Source organism: Suncus etruscus, chromosome 8, assembly GCF_024139225.1.
Source record: "Suncus etruscus isolate mSunEtr1 chromosome 8, mSunEtr1.pri.cur, whole genome shotgun sequence".
NCBI classification, from domain to species: Eukaryota; Metazoa; Chordata; class Mammalia; order Eulipotyphla; family Soricidae; genus Suncus; species Suncus etruscus.
Window position 1 is genome coordinate 17,917,286 of NC_064855.1, and position 20,770 is coordinate 17,938,055.

The 20,770-nt window shown below is 43.1% G+C and overlaps 1 protein-coding gene across 1 annotated transcript in view; it reads left to right on the forward strand.

Annotated features, from left to right (window-relative positions):
* The window catches only part of CADM1 (cell adhesion molecule 1), a 349,055-nt gene that overhangs the window by 278,523 nt on the left and 49,762 nt on the right, over positions 1-20,770 (forward strand). Inside the window, 4 exon segments of the mRNA XM_049778681.1 lie at positions 172-318; positions 1,833-1,985; positions 9,983-10,120; positions 12,863-13,021. Coding sequence (XP_049634638.1) covers positions 172-318; positions 1,833-1,985; positions 9,983-10,120; positions 12,863-13,021 — 597 coding nt within the window.

Genomic DNA, 20,770 nt, shown 5'->3' on the forward strand with positions numbered 1-20,770 from the left:
ATTTGGCTTCTGATTCTGTGTTGGGGGGATGGAGACTCATTTGTGGACAGGGAGGAGACTTGCTCTGTTACTCCTGACACACTGCTCTTTCTCACTTGAGTGAAAGCCATTAACCAGATTTTAATTGGTGACCTTTTCGTCTCTTTGGGTTTTGTTTTGTTTCGTTTCCAGGTGATGGACAGAATTTGTTCACGAAAGACGTGACAGTGATCGAGGGAGAAGTTGCGACCATCAGCTGCCAAGTCAATAAGAGTGACGACTCTGTAATTCAACTCCTGAATCCCAACAGGCAGACTATTTATTTCCGGGACTTCAGGCGTAAGTCTTCATTCCTGTAGCATTATTAGATGGCCACTTTTCCCCCCTTCTTCTTGTTGTCTTGATAAAGAGATTGCCACAGCCTCCTTTTTTTTTTTTTAATTTAGTGTTAGATGCTTAAAGTTTAGTCAATTCTTCAGAAGGAAGAAGAGACATGCAATCATAATCGTTCTACTTAATAGAAACCGTGAATGGTCTCTTTCAAAAGTAAGGCTGTCTTACTTTGCAATAGGAATTGATTGTAGTAATTCAAGGTGAATTGCAATTTAGTCCCAAATACTTAGCTGAACCAAACAACTTGAATTGGGGGAAGACGAGGAAAATAGAACATTTTGAAAGTGAATCTTTTTGGTTTGCAGATGGAAGTTGTCCAGACAATCTAGGTCTATATAAAGACTCAGCCCAATTTTCCACCACTGCCACCTCCAGAGCACCATGGAGCCAGGCACTGAGTTCTTTCCACATGTGTTCCCAGAAGCCACTAACAAAAACTTTAGTGAGCTGCTTCATTGAGTTGTTCAAATGAAGCAAGATGTGGCTGGGGACATTGGTGCCTAACCAAAGCAGCTGTCAAGTTAGACCTGCCCCATCTGTGTGTCCCCTACTTCCCAACCCCTAAAACATCCCTGATCTGTGGGAATGAGTTATTGACTCTGGAGGTAGAGGAAGGAGAAAGGAGGTCAACATATCTTCCATGAAGGAAATCTAAGACTGGCTTTGATGATCTTCTAGTCTGTACCATGACTAATGCCAAGGCTTTAGCTCAGTAAGTAAGAAGCCCCCACATCTGTGACATCATTGGTTTGATGTGTGGAGCTGGGTCAGATGGCCTGGCCCATGTGAAACCTCCGAGGATGTTTGGTAGTTCAGCTCCTGCTTATTCCAGAAACAAAACTGCATTCAAGTTCAAGAGGATTATTTTTGACCAAATGTTTCAAGTGAGTTTTATTTAGCCTTTGAAAGAGAGAGTGATGATTTTCTAGTTTTCGCTCATAATTTGAAACCACTATTAAATATAGCTTTTAATTTTTTTAGAGATGCTTAAAAGACTAAGTCCTACATTCCCTGATCAGAAGGTCAGGATTCAAGTAGATCCTTCTACTTATCTCCAAAAGGAAATCTAAACACATGGGACTTGAGAAACAATGGGCAAGGTACTTGCCTTGCTTGCAACTGACCCTGGTTTTGTCCCCTAAGCATCACCAGGGGTGATCATTGAGCACAGAGTTAGGAGTAAGCCCTGAGCACTGCCAGGTGAGGTGGAACAGTGGTGAGGGCCTGTGTGTGTACATCAGGAAATTCTGTCAACTAGCCATTATTGACAGAGTTCAACCTAGTGGCCCAGAAAACAGAAAGCAGCACCCAACAGGGACAGAAAGACTTGGAGTCCTTGTTTCTGCTTGGCAGCTACCTTTGCTGTGCAGCCAAGCCGTTCTCCCAGGGATGGGGAAGGTGCCTGCCTAGGCGGCACGGCGCACCTCTCACCAGCACTGCCCCTGTGTTTCGGTTCACAGCTCTGAAGGACAGCAGGTTTCAGCTGCTGAATTTTTCTAGCAGTGAACTCAAAGTGTCGTTGACAAATGTCTCCATCTCTGACGAAGGAAGATACTTTTGCCAGCTCTACACTGATCCCCCCCAGGAAAGCTACACCACCATCACTGTGTTGGGTAAGAAGAGACTCTTGGGTGTGGGCAGCCTGGTGGGGGACCGCACGGGGCTTTCCGGCCCTTGCCACCAGATGGCTTCCAGCAGCCAGGAAAAGGTTAATGGTAAAATTTTACTGTTCAAACTCATATGCAGGGGGAAGTCACCGCCCATCTTGCTGAATTTTAAAAATAGCCCATTTCACCAAACACTCTAAGGAATGGCAATCAGCAGTCTTTATAGATTCCACCTGCTCTTGGGTTCCAACCCTTCTGCTTCAGAAGCAAAGATCAAGAGAATTTAGAGCCCTCCAATGAATCACTCACCACGTGAAATGTCATTGCTTCTAAGTCCCGGGATTTTTCCCCCCTCTGTTCAGGAGAGGGGGAAACAGGCGCCCACATCTGTACCCCGTGGCAGAGCTCTGATATGAAATCCGCTTAATGATTTTTTCCTTCTGAGTTACATCTCGTTTAATATTGTTGATCTCCTTTCCTTTGGCTGTGCCTCTTGCCTTGTTTATTGCTTCAATTCTAGATGATGCTGTAAAAAAATCAGACCACACAGACACATTTCTTTGCCACAAATTGCAACCCCCATTGGTTGTCCAAGAACCACAGCTACAAATTAGCACTGGGCTGCTGACAGGCAGGCTGGCCAGTCACCTCTAGTGAGTACGGAGTGCCTTCATTTGGTACCACCAGCCTGCGATTCCCAGCAAATTTCAATAGCTCGGTTTCCATGTTTCTCAGTTTCGTTGGAGTCAGCAGATACTCCTGTGTTTTGGAGGTGTTCCGAATGAGTTACCCGCTAGACAAACACATAACATAGCACCAGCTGGTTTGGATTTGGGGGAATCTTTCGTTTTCAAGGACGGACACTATAGCGTGAGGCTAGATCTCTGATTTACACCTTCAGGAAGATGATGAATCAAAGTCTATTTGAGGCAGCAGGCTACAGCTTTCCAGTGTAATGATACAAAGATTAAAGAGAGAAGATAAATATGAAGGACGTTCTTGCTTGGTGTGTATGAACATACATGTATTGATGGATGGACATATGGAGCCTCTGCTTCATTGCTTTATTTAAACACAGCTGTAAAAGAGAAAATATTTTTTGAATTCACGAAACTAAAATATAGCTCTGAGGCATGCATATAGGCTCTTAGTAAGAGCCGGAGTGATTTTTTAAAAAGCCATGTTTAGTGACTGGTGAAATTTCTCACATGGTCTGTGTTGACTCAGACAGCTTTTAAGTGCATGGATTAGTCTTTTTATTAGACCTGCAGAAAAAGAATAGCAAGGCCGGTTTTGCTAGGATGACTATTTTGGTAATTTGCTGAGGTACCCATATTGCCAGAGTGTATTTGAAGTTTTCTGTGCTTCTGGTATGTAGATGTGTTTGGAAACACTAATGCTGATCCTTAGTTGCATAGACTTCAAATTGGACATTGACCCCCACTGTTGTCTGTTGGCTCTCCCACAAAAGTAGCAGCCTAACAGACAATAGAGGGATTTGAGTGTTCCACTGCAGGTGCTTTTTAATTATGAGTATCTTTCTTACAAGAAAGGGCACTGACAGGACTCAGTCATCCTGCCCTACACACTGTACAATAGCACAAACCAATCACTACAGTCTTCATAATGGACCTTGTATCATTTTTCCTGCCTCACAATCCTTGATCTTTGGGTCCTAGCTATTGTCAATAAATTCCTGAATGTTGTCATTTCAAGGCTTTTTAATCCTCAGAATGTATGCCTTTTGTTTTTAGGATTATATCTGGCCATTGGCAAGCAACATATACTTATCCTTAGATCTCCTGGATTGAGCCATAGACTGAATCCACTGGTGCTTGAAAGTCACATACCAGCACTGGATTTTTTATTTTATTTGGGGAGGGTATTTTGGGTCACATCCTGTGATGCTCAAGAGTTACTCCTGGCTGTGCACTGGAATTATTTCTAGCAGTGTTTGAAGGACCATATAGGATTCTGGGGATCATATTCAGGTCAGGTGTGTACAGAGAAAAGTCATCCTTGCTGTACTATCAATCTGGCCACCAGCACTAGACTTTTGAGAAGCAAAATGGTTGCAATTCTTTTGAAGCTCTGACATTCTAGAAGTATTCAGCTTTTGCTTGTATTGTATAAAACATTAAATTAAATATACTTGAAAGCAATACACCGAAACTCTTTCTGTCAATATCATGCATTCATTTAATATTCTTTCCATTGAATTTACTCTAGGATTCCTTGACAGAGTCAAATTGTTGTCATCAGTGCTTGAGCCTTTCATATTCCAAAATCTGACAATTTTCCCTGATGCTCATCCATTTCAACCTTTTTCCTAAGAGTTTAGAGTTCTCAGATATTAAAAGGCATGAAGCATGCTCTATTAGCATCCTCATTTCAATTTACAGCTTCCTGAAAAGAATTCTGCACATACTTATTTTTTACAGCTGCCTCTCTTCTTGATTGGTGGATGACACTCTTTGGAGTATACTGAGTCCTATTAGTTGTTCGAAACATTCAGCAGAAACTTGGGCAGAATATGAGACATCAAGATGGGGACTTGCTGGGTGCTATTATGTCTATTCTTACCAGTAGAAAAACTTGCTGAGAATGTTGCACATGCATGTGGGTGCCTTAAGGGATATTCATTCACTCCTTCCATTTGTGTTGTTTTTTTATATTCTCACGTAGGCCTCTCTGTGTGTGGTGCTGCTCATGAGCGGAGATGAACGTGAGAGAGAATACGCTTCTTTTAGATTAATATAGTTAGTGATATCAGTAGCTAATATTGTTACAATCTTGTCCTTCTAAAATTAGTATTCACTCTTAACATTCCAGGAACAGGAGAACCCAATTATTTTAAAGGGTCTTAGAGTAAGATTTCCTGGCCTGATCAGCGTTTAAGACTCCTCTTTTGTAATAATTAACATGACTCATCCTGATATTGCTGATTTTTTAAAACGTCGTAGGCGTAATGTTTATAATTAGCACACTTATAGATTGGAGGTTCTCTTTCTTGCTATTTTCCAGAATTTTCTTCCATGTGACTCTCATTCAGGTTTTCATCTGTATATACTTCCTTAGGGATAACTATGTTTTTTTGGTTTTGGTTTTGGTTTTTTTGGTTTTTGGGTCACACCCGCCAGCACTCAGGGGTTACTCCTGGCTCTATGCTCAGAAATCGCTCCTGACAGGCTCGGAAGACCATATGGGATGCCGGGATTCGAACCATCAACCTTCTGCGTGCAAGGCAAACACCTTACATCCATGCTATCTCTCCGGCCCCAACTATGATTTTTTTTTTCGGGGAGGATCACACCCAGCAATGCTCAGGGATTACCCCTGACTCTGAGCTCAGGGATCGGATCACTCCTGAGTAGGTTCAGGAGGATCCCATGGGGTGCTAGAGATTGAATGTGGGTCAGCAAACGCCCTGTTTACTACTTATAGCTCTGGCACCCTAAGATTTTTGTCACTAAGTGCTGCCCACAGTTTTAACTGTGGGCCAAGTGTACTCTTTGATGGGAGGCAATTTCACTTTTCTTTTTGCACATTTGAATTTTATACGTTACTCTTTGAGTATTAAAGTTGGCATTTAATGGTATAGGATGAATAGGAAAAACAGGGTAGAATTAGGAAACAAAAATGAACTTTTAAGTTTTCTTGTCCCACTGCCCTTTCTCAAGAGAGACTTGAGTTACCTCATTTACATCTCAAAATATTTTCTTATCCCTAAAAATACAATAAATTTATAAATGACATCATTATGACTTATGCTTTATATCTGCAAACCAAACAATCCCCACTTATCTATGGCTGTTTCTTCTCATCTTGATCAAAATCAGAGCTTCTATTCACAATCTTTTTTTTTTTTTTTTTTTTTTTTGGTTTTTGGGCCACACCCGGCGGTGCTCAGAGGTTTCTCCTGGCTGTCTGCTCAGAAATAGCTCCTGGCAGGCACGGGGGACCATATGGGACACCGGGATTTGAACCAACCACCTTTGGTCCTGGATCGGCTGCTTGCAAGGCAAACGCCGCTGTGCTATCTCTCCGGGCCCTCTATTCACAATCTTGATAAAACCCTGCATGTGGAAAATAATCATTTGTCTCCTTGGGCTGCTCATCTCAATAGTAAGGGGCTCTTTTCTGTGCTAATCATATTTCTGACAGTTTGAAGCTTTCCACCTGTTTACTCCAGCCATAAACTTAAAGGTTAAAGGTGACATCAGCTTCAGGACAATGATCCCACAAGCTGGCTATTGGCCAAGGAGTCACTGAAATGGGTAGAGGAACTATAGAGAAAAATCTGCTACAACAGAAAAGGACTAAGTTATTATGAGCATTCCCAAAGGATAGATCATTCAAATAAGAGGCTTTTTTTTACTGCCAGTGACCCTCTCAGCCCCTAAACAAAATCCTTATTTTCCTTTTGTTTTAACTGTCCCCATACCTTTCTTTTTATTTACTGTGAATTAGTGGGCATTCTTCCTAACATAGAAACAGTATGAGCTCACCTCTTGACCATCTTTAGCTTATGGGAAAGATCAATACTTCTTTCACAAGAAGTACCACTGAAGATAAATTGGAGTATAGAGTAGGAGTAGTATGTGCTGGAGAGACCAAACATGCCTTCAGCCTCCAAGAGGTTGCTGGACAGGTGCTTAGGCATGCACAAAAAATCTATACTGGATAGAGAGACAGTGTTTTATGCTAAATTCCACTAAGACATGTGATACATGCTGTAATTTGCTTTTTTTTATGAGGGGCCACACCTGGCGATGTTCAAGGCTTACTTCTGGCTCTAAACTCCTGAATTACCCCTAGTGCTACTCAGGGTACCCCTTAGAGTACTGAGGATGGATCCCAGGCTGACTGAGTGCAAGGCATGCATCTTACCTGCTATATACAATAACTCTGGCCCCCTTTAATTTTTCAGTAGTCCTGGATGTGTTTCCAAGAATATTCACAAGTTTCCACCAAGTGACCCTAATACCATTTTCCCCAAAGTTATACACACAGCCTAGACTAGGAGAACTCTATTCTATATCTTTTCTAAGAAGTTTTTTCCATCACAGTAACTTTAGATAAATCTGCCCTCCGCAGCATATCCTCAGAGAACTACCTTCTTCACTTATGTATTCTATCCTTCACTGTTTCTGTCCTTAACTGGGATAATTTCCCACCTCAATTAGATCATTGTTTTTATCAAACATTATTAGTCACTATTGTTGACTATGTCTTGAAATGAGTGATTATACTTTTAGGCTTTATTAATTTTTTGGGGGGGAGACTATTTTCAATAATATCTTTATTTAAGCACCATAGTTACAAATATGATTGTAGTTGGGTTTCAGTCATAAAAAGAACACCCTCCCCTTCACCAGTGCAACCTTCCCATCACCAATGCCCCCATCTCCTCCCTCCCTCACCTCCCACCTATATTCTTGACAGGCTTTCTACATCCCTTACTGACATAGTTATTTCTCTAACTGCACTCTTTGTGGTGAGCTTCATATCTTGAGCTGGTCCTTTCAGCCCTCATCTCTGGAAATTATTTCAGTGTCTTTTATTTTTCTTAAAACCCATAGATGAGTGAGACTATTCTGTGTCTATCTCTCTCCCTCTGGCTTACTTCACTCGATATAATAGATTCCATGCACATCCATGTATAGGAGAATTTCATGACTTCATCTCTCCTGACGGCTGCATAATATTTCATTGTATATATGTACCACTGTTTCTTTAGCCATTCATCTGTTAAAGGGCATCTTGTTTGATTCCAGAGTCTGGCTATTGTAAATAGCACTGCAATGAATATAGGTGTGAGGAAGGAGTAATTCTTTTTTTTTTTTTTTTTTTTTTTTTGGTTTTTGGGCCACACCCGGTAACGCTCAGGGGTTACTCCTGGCTATGCGCTCAGAAGTCGCTCCTGGCTTGGGGGACCATATGGGACGCCGGGGGATCGAACCGCGGTCCGTCTCCTAGGCTAGCGCAGGTAAGGCAGGCACCTTACCTCCAGCGCCACCGCCCGGCCCGGAAGGAGTAATTCTTAATTGTTCAGAATACTTTGATTCGCTAAGCTATTCCTAAGTCCACCATCTTTAGCAGTTTCCTTTGCATTCCTCTTGCTTTGTCTCTCATAGTCCACCAGAATTTTTTTTTTCAGAATTTATTTTTAGGCCAGATCAGCCTCTGGCATTTGACCTACACATTCCTATATACTGCACTCAGAATGAACATTTCTCTTAGTAGAGTCCCTCTCAACTCTAGGTAGGGAGGAGGGAGGGAGGAAGGAGTGTGTGTGTGTGTGTGTGTGTGTGTGTGTGTGTGTGTGTGTGTGTGTGTGTGTGTGTGTGTAGGGAGGGAGGAGGGAGTGTGTGTGTGTGTGTGTGTGTGTGTGTGTGTGTGTGTGTGTGTGTGTGTGTGTGTGTGTAAAATGTTTAAGTCAGTTGATTGTCATCTGGCAGAAAGACTATGAAGGGAAAATCACTCGCCAGAGTCATCCCATTTCAGTCAGTAGCTGCCTTTCTGTGTCTCCTAAAATGCTGGCAGATGTGTAGCATCTGAATTGGATGTTGGACTTTTTATGCTTATTTTTCTTAAAATTTGAGCTAGGCTACTTTTCTGCCACGTTTAACTGCTCATTTGGGCCCTCTCACTTGAGCAGCACATCCAATTGAGCAAATGTGTTGTTTTGGAACAAGGAGAGGCTTCTTTGCTTGGATAGTTAAGGCCCACTACCACTACACACTCACCAAGAAACATAAGTAACACATGCAAATCACTTTTCCCCCCCTTTCCATAATTCTCTGGGAAATTTCAACTGCTTCATTCAAAACCTTCTGGCACAATTTTAACATTGGACTAGAACCATTGGAAATCCCAAGTATGGGATTTAATCCTATCATTTAGTGAAGCAGAATCAGATTTATTATTCAACTTGATCATCAGGATGGCATATTTATACATATTTAATTTCTTGTTTCTCTTCTGATTTGAAAAAACGTATTAATCATATGTCTCAGAACTGGCTGCTTTACCCACGGTGGTCAGGGTACATAGTCTTAGGTTCACTCGACTGAATTCAGTATTCTAACATATTTTTATTTCACCATGATCCATTTTGGATGCATTTTATGATGTTTCTCAGTCAACTCAGTTTGATAAAGGATAAAATAGTTTCTTCAGCATCATCACCATATTATCAATCTGAAATTCAGCATTGTCCCCCCCCCCCAATTTTCTATTTGGAACATTTAGTGACATATATTTGATATGCTTTGAGCAACATGGTCTTAATTTTGATGCATAAATCTACATGTAAGCACTTAACACTCTTTCTCACCTCTGAGTTCCAAAATCAAAGCATTGAATTCCATAATATGGGAAATGGCTGCAAATTAACTGGCCTCTTCTAGGCCTTCATCTACATATCCAAAGGGTTTTCTTACTGCGCCCTCCTTTGGAGGTCATGAGTATATTCTAGCCCTCTATGAATCATTTTAATTGAATGGAACTGGTTCTGAGGCACCATTTTCTGGTGTGTTTGTGGCGAGTGATTCTTTTAAGGGACTCCAAGTTTTTGATCTTTGCTGGTTAACATTGGACTCTTTCATATGAAAATTGAAGGGTTGACTTCAATGAGACTTTCTTTCAGAGACTGTCAGGTAAAGATGAAAATTTAATGTGCATATTCCTTTTGAAAATATACTTGAGATTGAGAGCTAATCTATTGAGTGGTATAACTTGGTCACTGATAACTTCATGGGGGATTTGATAAGATCATTTGAGGAGAGAACATCTAAGTGAAAAGATCTTTGCATAATTGCACTTGATTGGATTATGACTTTGTACTTTGACTTTTCCTTGAATTTCCATTTCCCATTGGGACTGGTTTCCATTCATGGTCTCCCTTCTGAGAGCAGGGATGCCTGCTTCTACCCAACAGAAGAGCAGGGTGTCCCCCCCCCCCAGATGTCTGTGTTTCAAAGTACTTGTTTGATTTTTAGTCCCACCTCGAAACCTGATGATTGATATCCAGAAAGACACAGCAGTGGAAGGGGAAGAGATTGAAGTGAACTGCACCGCCATGGCCAGCAAGCCAGCCACAACCATCAGGTGGTTCAAGGGGAACAAGGAGCTCAAAGGTGAGTCCTGCCTGGCCTGTGTTGCAGGAGTTAGTTGGCCCTGGAGGCACCAGGGATACCCAAAAAGCAAAGCAAAGGCAAAACAGGCCTGGTCCAGAAATACTCTTGTCAGTACAAACTACATCAGCTACCACTTGTGTCCATAACTGTAAGTTGTTGTTCCAATATATATATTTCCTTGTTCTGTGCTCTGAGGGTTTATGGTGATCTGTGTGGTTGCTAGATATGTCTTCTTACTCTTTCAACCGGGAAACTCTAGTTCAGCTTTCCTGGTGCCCTCATTGTTTTACCCTGTGGTCCATTGTATGTCAGAACACTTAGTTCTCATATCGTACGTTAAAAAGAAGTGTGGGCCAGTGAGGTAGTACAGAGATTAAGATGCTGATTTGGTCCTTGGCACTATTCAATCTCCTCTGGCTCACTGGTTGCAGCCCCGGAAGTCTCTGAGCACTGTAGTGTGACTGGGGTGGGTAGTCCCAGCTCTGTAGAATTTAGGCAGCTCCCTCTCTTCATAGCTGGGACCTTAGCCCATCAACCAGTTGTTGGAAAAGTGCCAGGAGGATTCCTGGGCCTCACAAGAACCACTTGGGTGATCCCAAGATAAATATATAACTGTTCCCCAGAATGAATTTTTCTTTCAATCCAAGTCCTTGTAACATCTGTTACATTATCAGCCCTATTGACCATGTTCTTCTGTATGGGGGGAAGGGACAGTGGGATCACTCTAAGTACACCAAGAAATTTATCCTAGTTTTCACACACACACACACACACACACACACACACACACACACACACACACACACACACCACTTTTGTGAACCCTGCCATTCTGCCATTTTGCAAAGTGCACCTGTGCCTTTTGTGTTCTCTCTCACCCCTGCCATCCTGGACCTTCCCAGCTTTGAGTCCTGAGTACTCAGTGTGGGCCATTGCTGTTCATGGCCTTGATCAAAGATGTAGCCTTTCTGCACTTGCCCCATGTTCCTTATCATGCCCGCTCTCAAATACTTCCTCTCCACCACTGCACCGCAAGCAGTGCCCTGCACAGAGAGTCTGAGTGCCTCTACCATTTGGCTGTATTTGTCTCAGTCTTGTCTCAGATGAGGACTGGGGAAGTCATGCAGAGATGGCATGAGACCAGGCTGGGATCAATCCATGGCACTACATAGCCTCCAAACACACCAAATGTAGCCCTAAAGACTCCCAATATTCAGGGCTCAGGTAGCATCTCATCTTCAGACCCTAGCATTGAGCAACCAGCCCCCACTTCCCAGATGTTATAATGCCTGGGGTGAGGGAGATAACCATGAGCACTGCTTTGGAGGCCTCTCCTCATTCAAAAAAAAGGGGGGGGGGATTATTCTTAAATACTGTATGGAATTATTCTAAAGATGAAATGAGATAATACTTATAAGAAACTTTCTCTGTATAATGCTTGTTGAATTAGTCGAGTGCCAAGAAGCAAAGAATAGCCCTTTCAGAAAGGAGGATGTAAAAAAAAAATCTATATCTAGGAACAGATAAGTCTATATGTAGAACAGCTTAAATTTCAAAAAGCTTGCCCTGTTTTCATCTCCTATTTCCTAGGTATGGTTTTGGACGGATGGAGTTTCTCATTTCCCCTCTGCTTTTCCAAGTGAATTGAGCCATTAAATGTGCACCGATAAGTACAAAACATTAAAAGAAAGTTAATGGTGCACCATGTCCTGGGGAGCTCGGAGTTCAGGAAAGGGGCCGCCAGGCCTATTCATCCGTCCGGAAGCCTCTCCCCCCTTTTCTGGTGTTCTTGGACACATCTACCATCTGGCCCCAAGCCTGTATCTAACTCTGCTCTTCCCACTGCTGCTTTATTTTTTTTTTTTTTTTTAGGTCTTCCCAAAGTGAGAGTTTGAACATTTCAATTACAATTTCAATTATGTAAATCTATTTACTTTCTCTCTTAATTGTTGCTAATGGGGGTGGGAGAAGGGGGTTGTTTATATCACCACCAGTGATTGAATTTCTTAGGGGTTCTTCTTGGATGATGTCCTGGGATTTTTTTAAGCCACATGACAACCTAGGAGATGTTTCTAGTGTAGATGTTTGTGGGAGTGAAAGCACTTTTTTCCTCCTCCTCAATGTCAAAAGGGTGAAAGTTCCAGCTGCCTTTTACTGGGAGGTTCTAGATTTAAAATTATGCAATGCGTTTAAGCTACATTATGCTTCATGGAATTGCTTTTCCCTTAATAGGATGCTTCAAAGTTGAGAAAGTCAGAAATGATCATGTTTAACAATAGATTATCTTCATCCCAAGTGATCTCCAACCAATGCATTAAAATCATATTATTGTGGATCTGGAGATAGTAAAGTGAATGGGGTACTTGCCTAGCACCCAGATGACCCAGGTTCTATTCCTGACACTCAATATGGTTACCCCAGCCTGCCAGGAGTGATACCTGACTACAAATTCAGGAATGAACCCTGAGCACCACCAGGGTGACCCAGAAACCAAAAACAAATAAGTAAATATGTAAAAACACAACTTGGGGTTGGAAAGATAGTGCAAGGGTTAGGCATTTGCTTTGCACATAGCTGACCCAGTTTAATCCCACCTATTGTCCCCCCAGGTACCACCAGAACCCCCAAACTTTAAAAACTAAGCTTAATAAAAACATTGGGGGTAAAGGACTGGGACAGATGTTCCCCCAGAGCAGCATAAACCCACTCACTCTGGTCCCTCACTGTCTTTTTGCTTCCCAGGAAAATCAGAGGTGGAAGAGTGGTCAGACATGTACACGGTGACAAGCCAGTTGATGCTGAAGGTGCACAAGGAGGACGATGGGGTCCCCTTGATCTGTCAGGTGGAACACCCTGCTGTGACGGGAAACCTGCAGACGCAGCGCTATCTGGAAGTGCAGTGTGAGTACCTGCAAGTACAGTGGGAGGACCCGGAAATGCAGTGGGAGTTCTTGGAAATGTAGAGTAGGTAGGAAATACCTGGGTATTCCTGGGTACATGTTGGAAATACGTGCAAGTATAGTGGGATTTCCTGGAAATGCTGTCAGATTATGTGGGAGTATCCACAAGTGTAGTGCTTATATGTGGGAGTACCTGGAAGTTTAGGGTGAATACCTGGCTCATTAAGGTAAGCACTCTGACAAAGTGCCCTCCACTGAGCAGGTATAGACCTCAGGCATTTCCCTTTCCGATTTCAAGGGCTGACACAGTCCAGGAGAGGGTCCCACCTGGTGAGGAACCAGTGGCAGCTTATACCTGAGTCCTCAACTGTGACTGTGGTATGCCCTCATGTGGAAGAGGCTTGGAGTTGTCTTATCAGGAATAAATAACTCACCCCCATACAGGAGAGCTCTGCCCCCCTCCATGGACGAACTTTCCATAAGTCCCACCTCCTGGTACCATCTTGTGGAATGCTAGGATTTCACTGTATGGATGTGGGGGGAGATTCAAACATTCGAACCTTAGAAGGACCCAAGTTATTCATTCTTTTAAAGTCCTGAATAGTTATTTTACTGAAAAAAATTACCATATAAGTGTTTGCCAAAGAGGATTTTGAAAATACTACATTTAGTCCAAATGTAAAAATTTTAAATGATTTCTGTCTGTTCTTGCACACAACTTAATTAATTACATTGTGTGACTATTGCTGACAATCCTTTCTATGCCAACTCCCCTTCCCCATGAATTCCGCTTGCTTTAATAACCCCATACTAGGTGCAGAATTTTTAGAGAAGGGCTTGCATTTTCATGCTGCCTCAAGCCTTTGTTTTCAATTACACCTTCTCTTCCATTTCTTTTGGTTAAAATTAGCACAGGGAAGGGAAGGCTGTGGGATCGGTGCCACACCCTTAATGGCCTCATCAGCGAAAGCCACATCGTAGGGAGTGAGACTGTGTCCTCACTATGCCCTGTGGTCATTCTCTCTATCTTCTCTTCTGTTTATGAACACAGGAGCTGTTTCTTAAACCTTGCACCAATGCCTTGGCCAAGTCTCTAGTCTCTCTGGGTGCTCTCTCCCCTGCCACATGACTTTCTACTCTGTGTGTCTTACTTAAGGTTCCTTGCCAGCGGAATTAGTGACCACCTATAGCATTTAGAATGTTTTTCTTTCCTCTCCCTCAGCTTAATGGCATGTGCACAAACCCCTACCCCATTTTCAAATTAGGCCACAATCACAGGTTTCAGGAATTAGGATATGGGCATATTCCCTGAAGGCTCGGGAGTGGGGTGGGGTGGTGAGGTTTCTGTTCAACCTACTATAGTAATCTTTATCACATTTCAGTTCAGCATAAGTGAAGGAAGGGTCAGTAAAAAAGGTAGTAACAAGTTATTTACTTCTAATAACTTTTCACTCTTTTGGCTCCCATCAGTTGCAAAAAGTTGCTTTTCAAAGATCATCCCTTTCCAACCTTCTCATCCTGTGAGCTGGGCTCAATTTAACATTATATAATGCAGGTTTTCTTGTTAATTCATTTCATCTACTTCATTATGCAGCTTCATTATGGGCATCATGCTTATAATTTTCATATCACTAAAACTATTGTGGTGTAATGTCCCTATAATGGGAAAACAGAAATGATCAGATATTATCTAAATTGGCAGATAGTAGATTTCTTGTGACTTTGTTAATATGTGATTCATTTAAGCAAACTTAATATCCATTAACTTTCCATGTAGGGGCCCATTAGCTTTAATAATACATTAGTTCCTTTGTGAGACCTGAGTAGATACTCAACGAGTTCCCACCCCTAAACTCTTTAGTAGGTTCCCTGAGTATCTTCTAAAATAGAAAACAGCTCCACCCACCTACAAAATTACACTCATTCGCAAATGCTATGTATTTTAAGCCCATGTCAGTGAGCTTGGTCCTCTTAAGAACCAGAATACAATTCCATATCTGAATTTGGGGGCCAGAGAGATAAGATAGTACAGGGAATACAGTCCACTCCAATTTAGTCCCTGGCACCACATATGGTCAGTCCCTGAGCACAGCTGAATGGTGGTCAAAAAACAGTTCTAAACAAAACATTTCTGAATTAATTTGACTTCAGTCTTACCAAGAACTGTGAGAAAGTGACCTGGCCTTCCAAAGTTGGGCCCATGGAACACCATCAGTGCCAATATGGCACCTTTTCTAGGGGGCACTGGTCTTCTGTCCAAAATAAGCCACGAGATGTATCCTGGAGACTCCATTTCTTGGAAACTATGTAAATTAGGGGAAAGTGTCCCTTGCATAAAAAGAAGTTTAAAAAATTACAAAATGTCACATAGTTCGGGGGGTGGGGGGTGGGGGTGGGACTTGAGAATCTGGTTTCACATCTTAAACAAGATTTCCAGAGTTCAAGAACATCACCTGAGGGTTCCTGAATGTCCAGTCCTAGGGCACTTCGGAGAACTTGGGGCCCCAAAGAATTCTTTCAGTCACTTTTTGAATCCTGGTCAGATGCCTTGAAACTTCTGCTTCCTATCTATGCACCTCATTCTCCTAGCTGCCAGTTGCTCTGCAGGCCAAATGCCTCCTGCCACAGAAGCTTGTGGCAGCCCCACTTTGCTGTGGCTGATGTTTTGTCACTGGGCCGGAGACATTGGCCCAAGGGCTCAGTTCCATCCCTGCCACCGGATCCTTTATCTGAAGGCTCTTGTCTTATTGGTCAGGCTAAATGAAGACACTTGTTTGTGTGAGATTTGGTATCTAAGCTGCAGGCATGTGGGAAGTGTTTGGGTCCCTCAAACCAGGACGTTTTCTTCTGAAATCCACATGCACTCTTGGGGTCACTAATGGGACCATTGACCCCTTTCAGAACCTTCAAGTTGCTTATAAAAGTGCGGAAGAGGAACAAAAGTGTCTGTTTATGTTTATATTTTGCTTATGATTTAAGGATTCCTAACTCAAGAATAGTCAAAGGACCATTATGTCCATTTTTATCACATCCACGGGTTCTTACCTAGTCTTACTGTGAATTTTTCTTTAACTCATCTTAACATAACTTACATTTGTTATTGCTTTTATCAATTATCCATTCTTTTAACCTAAGCAAGCCTCATGTAAAATGATCTTTAAAACACAAGAAATCTGAAGTTCTTATTTTTAATATCTTCCTTACATTACCCATGATGCTCATTCACTCATTACCAGGAAGCCCTGGATTCAAATATCCAGGGGTTCAGATTAAGAATTTCTCTTATTATGGGGCCAGAGATATAGTATAGTGGGTAAGGCGCTTTGCCTTGCCTATAGCCAACCTCGGTTCCATCCTGGCACCCATATGGTCAGTCCCCCAAGCATGCCAGTAGTGATTCCAGAGTTCAGAGTCAGGAATAACCCTTGAGAGGTGTCAGGTGACCAAAGAATAAATAAATTAAGAAAAAAAAGACTATCTTTACCCTGTGGTTAGCAGACTATCTTGTGAATGAATTGAAGCTAGCAGGGCTGATGTTAAGGCTCACTTGGTTCCATCCCACTCACTCTTCCAAGAAGGCATGTGGAAACCTAATCTAAGAAAGATGGTGTAGCAAGTAGAGTACTTGACTTGTATGTTTCTGACCCAGCACTACATATGGCCCCCGAATGCACAGCCGGGTGTGGACCCCCAAAACCAAAACTATATAAAAATTTAAAAAATATACTTTTTTGGAAGGATATAAGCATCTACAGTGTATGCTAGGAAATATGGGAATTCTGTCAATATGGCAGGGACCAGGAGGAGGCCAAAAATATGGAGGGACTGCGCTTCTCCCCTGGGAGGAAGTGTGGCCTTGCTTCCTGGGAGACAACGCTTGAACAACTCGAAATTGCTTTGTCTGTGGACTTAAGTCCTAATTAATTGAACACAGACTTTCACGGTGTTTGTGGGGCCCCTTATTTGTGGTACGAAGAGAAATTGTTGTGCCCAATTATGTGAAAAATCAGCCAGATGTGTATGCTGTCATACTTTTTTAATAATCCTTAAGTTTTTCAGCAAGGGCCAATATTAATTGTGTAGTATGCATTGAAGTGATTAACATCAATGTAATTTATCATCTGGAGATTTCTGAACATAAATAAATGAGTTGTTTTGTTCAGCAAGGTGTTGACCCCGTCAGAATTAGTGCGTTCAAGCCCCCCCCCTTTTTTATTATAAATATGAAAGGCACCACAATCAGCCAAGTGTTCAGTTATTTGATTTTCTGGGGCATTAGCCGCTCTTGTTTGTGACATTCCCCTGTTGGGTGCTCGTTTGCAAGCTCATTAATAAGGTTTTCTCATAGGCACGTTGGCGGGGCTGGAGAACATGCAGTAGGTCTCTTAATGTTCCCACTTTCATTCCGGGATACGGCAAGGAACCGCAGCCGCATGCAGCTAAACGTCGAAAGCACAAAATAATTAACGCGCGCCAGCTTTAGATGTTAGGAGGCTAGTGATTTCTGCCTTTTAATGTCTGAGCTATGTGACCCACCATTCTCTCTCCCCCTTTTCTTTCTTTCGAGTGTCTGTGTACGTCGCGATGCTCCAATTTACAACCTGGTTGATTATGGCAGAACACAATACAATTGTAGCGCCGTTAGGAGAGCTTGAGATCTGAGGGAGCCGACTCTTGTCAAATAAAAGCCTGTTTAAACGCGAACAGTTCACTGTCTGAACCGTAAAGGAAAACTGTCTAAATAGCATCAAGGTGGCAACATGCAGTGACATGAGCTGGAAATTCAAAGCGGAGCCATGACCCTCAGTGAGGGATTCGCCGGGATGTGCTGAGGGGTGGCCTTCTCGGGACTGTGGTGAATCGAAAGCTCTGGAATCACTGCTGTGCATTCTCCTCACTTCCCCCATACACACACACGCACACGCGCACACACACACACACACACACACGCGAGCACGCAACCTGCTCCTTAAAATGTTTTGCAAAAATCCTCGTTTGGAGAGGGTTGAGACCCAGTGTCTACCTGTTTATTTTGTGGGGAAAAGTAGGAGTAACAATGAAGAAATGAACTTGGGAGAGAAAATGGAAACCAAAAAAAAAAAAAAACAACTTCAGAAGTGGGTGTTGTAATGCCCTCTCTGCACTGATTACCAGCTGGCATTTAATCATGTACAGTACGTGGGATCATTACCAAAATGAGTTTTATTGACTTGATGGAGCCAGGTATTTTGTGAGTCCCTATTTCTGTTTACTCAGGGTTCTGAGAAGGCGAGGCGATTGGGTTTTTTTTTTCCCCTCCTTTTCTTTGTCCTTTCATTCCCTCAATTGGGGGGGGCCAAACAAAACCTGTTCTGTGTCTGTACCAAAAGAGATGCTGTTCTGGTATCGACAGCAGGAGGGAGAAACTGGGTGCTGCCAGCTTCTTCCTGATTGGACTTGGAGGGAAGCAAGATGGAGCTTCTAGCCGGGATCGTCCAGCTCCCAGGCTGTGTCTCTCAAGCCTCATTTCTCTCTGGTCACATCACCTGGTTGGTTATTTTGTCTTTTTTTTTTTTTTAATTGGGGCGGGGCACATACAGAGGTACTCAGGACTTAGTTTTGGTTTAGCACTCGAGATTAAATGGGATGCCAAGGACCAAACCTGGGTTGAAAGTGTATAAGGCAAGCATCCTGCCTCTTTTGTAAAAATAAAATTATGTGTTTTCTTCCAATCCTTTCATTTTAAAGCAATGAATTGCGTTTCTAGGATGTTATTTCTCAAATTCATGTGCCTCATGAAAAGCGATCAATGCCTAGAGCCTCTCGATTTCAGCAAAAGTTTCCCTATTAGCACCGAGCAGCAGTAGGCCTTTGTCCTTGGAATATTCGCTTTCTATATGGTTGGTGCCATGTGCAGTGGCAGTGCAGAGGGGTTCATAGGGAAAGGGAGTAGCAGGTGGGCCCAGTGGCATGAGACTTGAGTGACTTGATCAAGTCACACAGACACACATGGACATACCATTTCCAGCCTTGGAGTGAGATGAGTGAATTTATAAGACATAGACACACACACACACACACACACACACACACACAGTCTTAAGGAAAGTGCCTCTGAGGCTGCTGAATGCTGACATAGCCAACCCCCCCACACACACATACAGCCAACCCCCCCCCCACACACACACACACAGAGTCTTAAGGAAAGTGCCTCTGAAGCTACTGAGTGCTGACACAGCCAAACCCCGCCCATTCTGTTCAATGCTTTTGAAATCAAGGTCAGATGTTGACTCTAGAAGGCCAAATGGTTGTTAAGCAGGACCTAGACATGTCACAAGAATGACCAAACAGCAGCCCTTAGAGTCCCCTGGGAAGGACCACCCTGGAGACCCGCATCCAGAAACGTGAAGGCACAAATATACCAGGAAGTAGTTAAAGGTGACTAAGCCCCCTATCAGCCCCTCGATGCCAGGAGCCATGTCTGTGACTTCCCTAAAGGTGTTCCACCAGCCACACACAGTGGGGAGAGCTGGGAGATGTCAGAGAAGGGGTGGGCACCATGGCATGAGGGACTCAATGCCAAGGAACCCCCCTCAGCCCTCCCAAACCCATCCTAGAGGCAAGAAGTGCAATGTGAGAATCTGAGAATCCCCTGCACATACTTCAGGTCAGGCCACTTCATTCTGTTGGCCCCAGTCATGTCCTTGCTCCACTTCAGCCTCTGACCCATGTAAACCTTTGTCCACCCAGCCTCACTGCCATCGAGGGGCTCCAGACATCTGCCCACACTTCTACTATTGGCTTCTCCTTAACAGGGCTAAGGTGAATGTGAGGGTCTAGTTTTACTTTCTAAATCAGGAGCAGAGCTCAGAGGAGCATTTCACCTTTCTCATCTTTCATTCATCTGATAAACGGGAATGAATTATTCTGTGCCATGCATTGGTACACTTCTGAGCACCCAGGATACAAAAGCCAGCAACTTTTCTTCAATAACAAATCTTTATGTTTTGGGGTCTTGAGGTAGAACACCATCAATGCTCAGCAGTCAACCCTGGTACTTCCTGGGGTTCCATGCAGTTGCTTAGATAAGACCCAGGCCTTCTGCATGCAGCACTTGCTTCCAACCTGCTGAACACTCTAGCCCCAGGATCAGATTCCTGTGTAAGAAGTGTTATGCCCAAGAAGGGCGCTCATGCTTGCAGATTCCCAAAACGGTAGCAAGGTGCTTCATGAGCACAGCATGCACCCCATTTCTAAAGCACTGGGAATATCACTTTCCACCTTAGTATCACAGAATGAAATTTTATTCTGCTGGATAGACAAGGCATTTCTGTAGCTATAGAGTTGCTCACTGTGAAGAGAAGAAGTTGCATTGCACTATGATGATGGCTGGTGGGCCCCTCTGAGAGCCCTCATTGTGCTGCTCACCCCACTCCTGATGTCTCAGCCCTCTGGCCAGCATAGTCTAGTGGTCCAGCTCAGACCCAGATGTGATAGCAGGGACCCTTCTCCAGGAAACCAACAAAACCAAGGGGTGCTCCATGGCTCATGACGATCAAGACAATTTCTTTCACTCTTGAGAACTCCGTGGACTCTGCCCTCACCCAGTCCCTGTACCCAGGGAGGAGTAGACACTGCTGTCCCCAGTGGAAACTGGGCTCTCTGGACAATTTGGTTGCAATCAATCTTTAGCTCTGGGAGTTTCTCTGCAATGTTTTCCTTAACTGTTGATTCTTCCTGAAGATTTTCTCCCTGGGTCTCTGAGACTCCA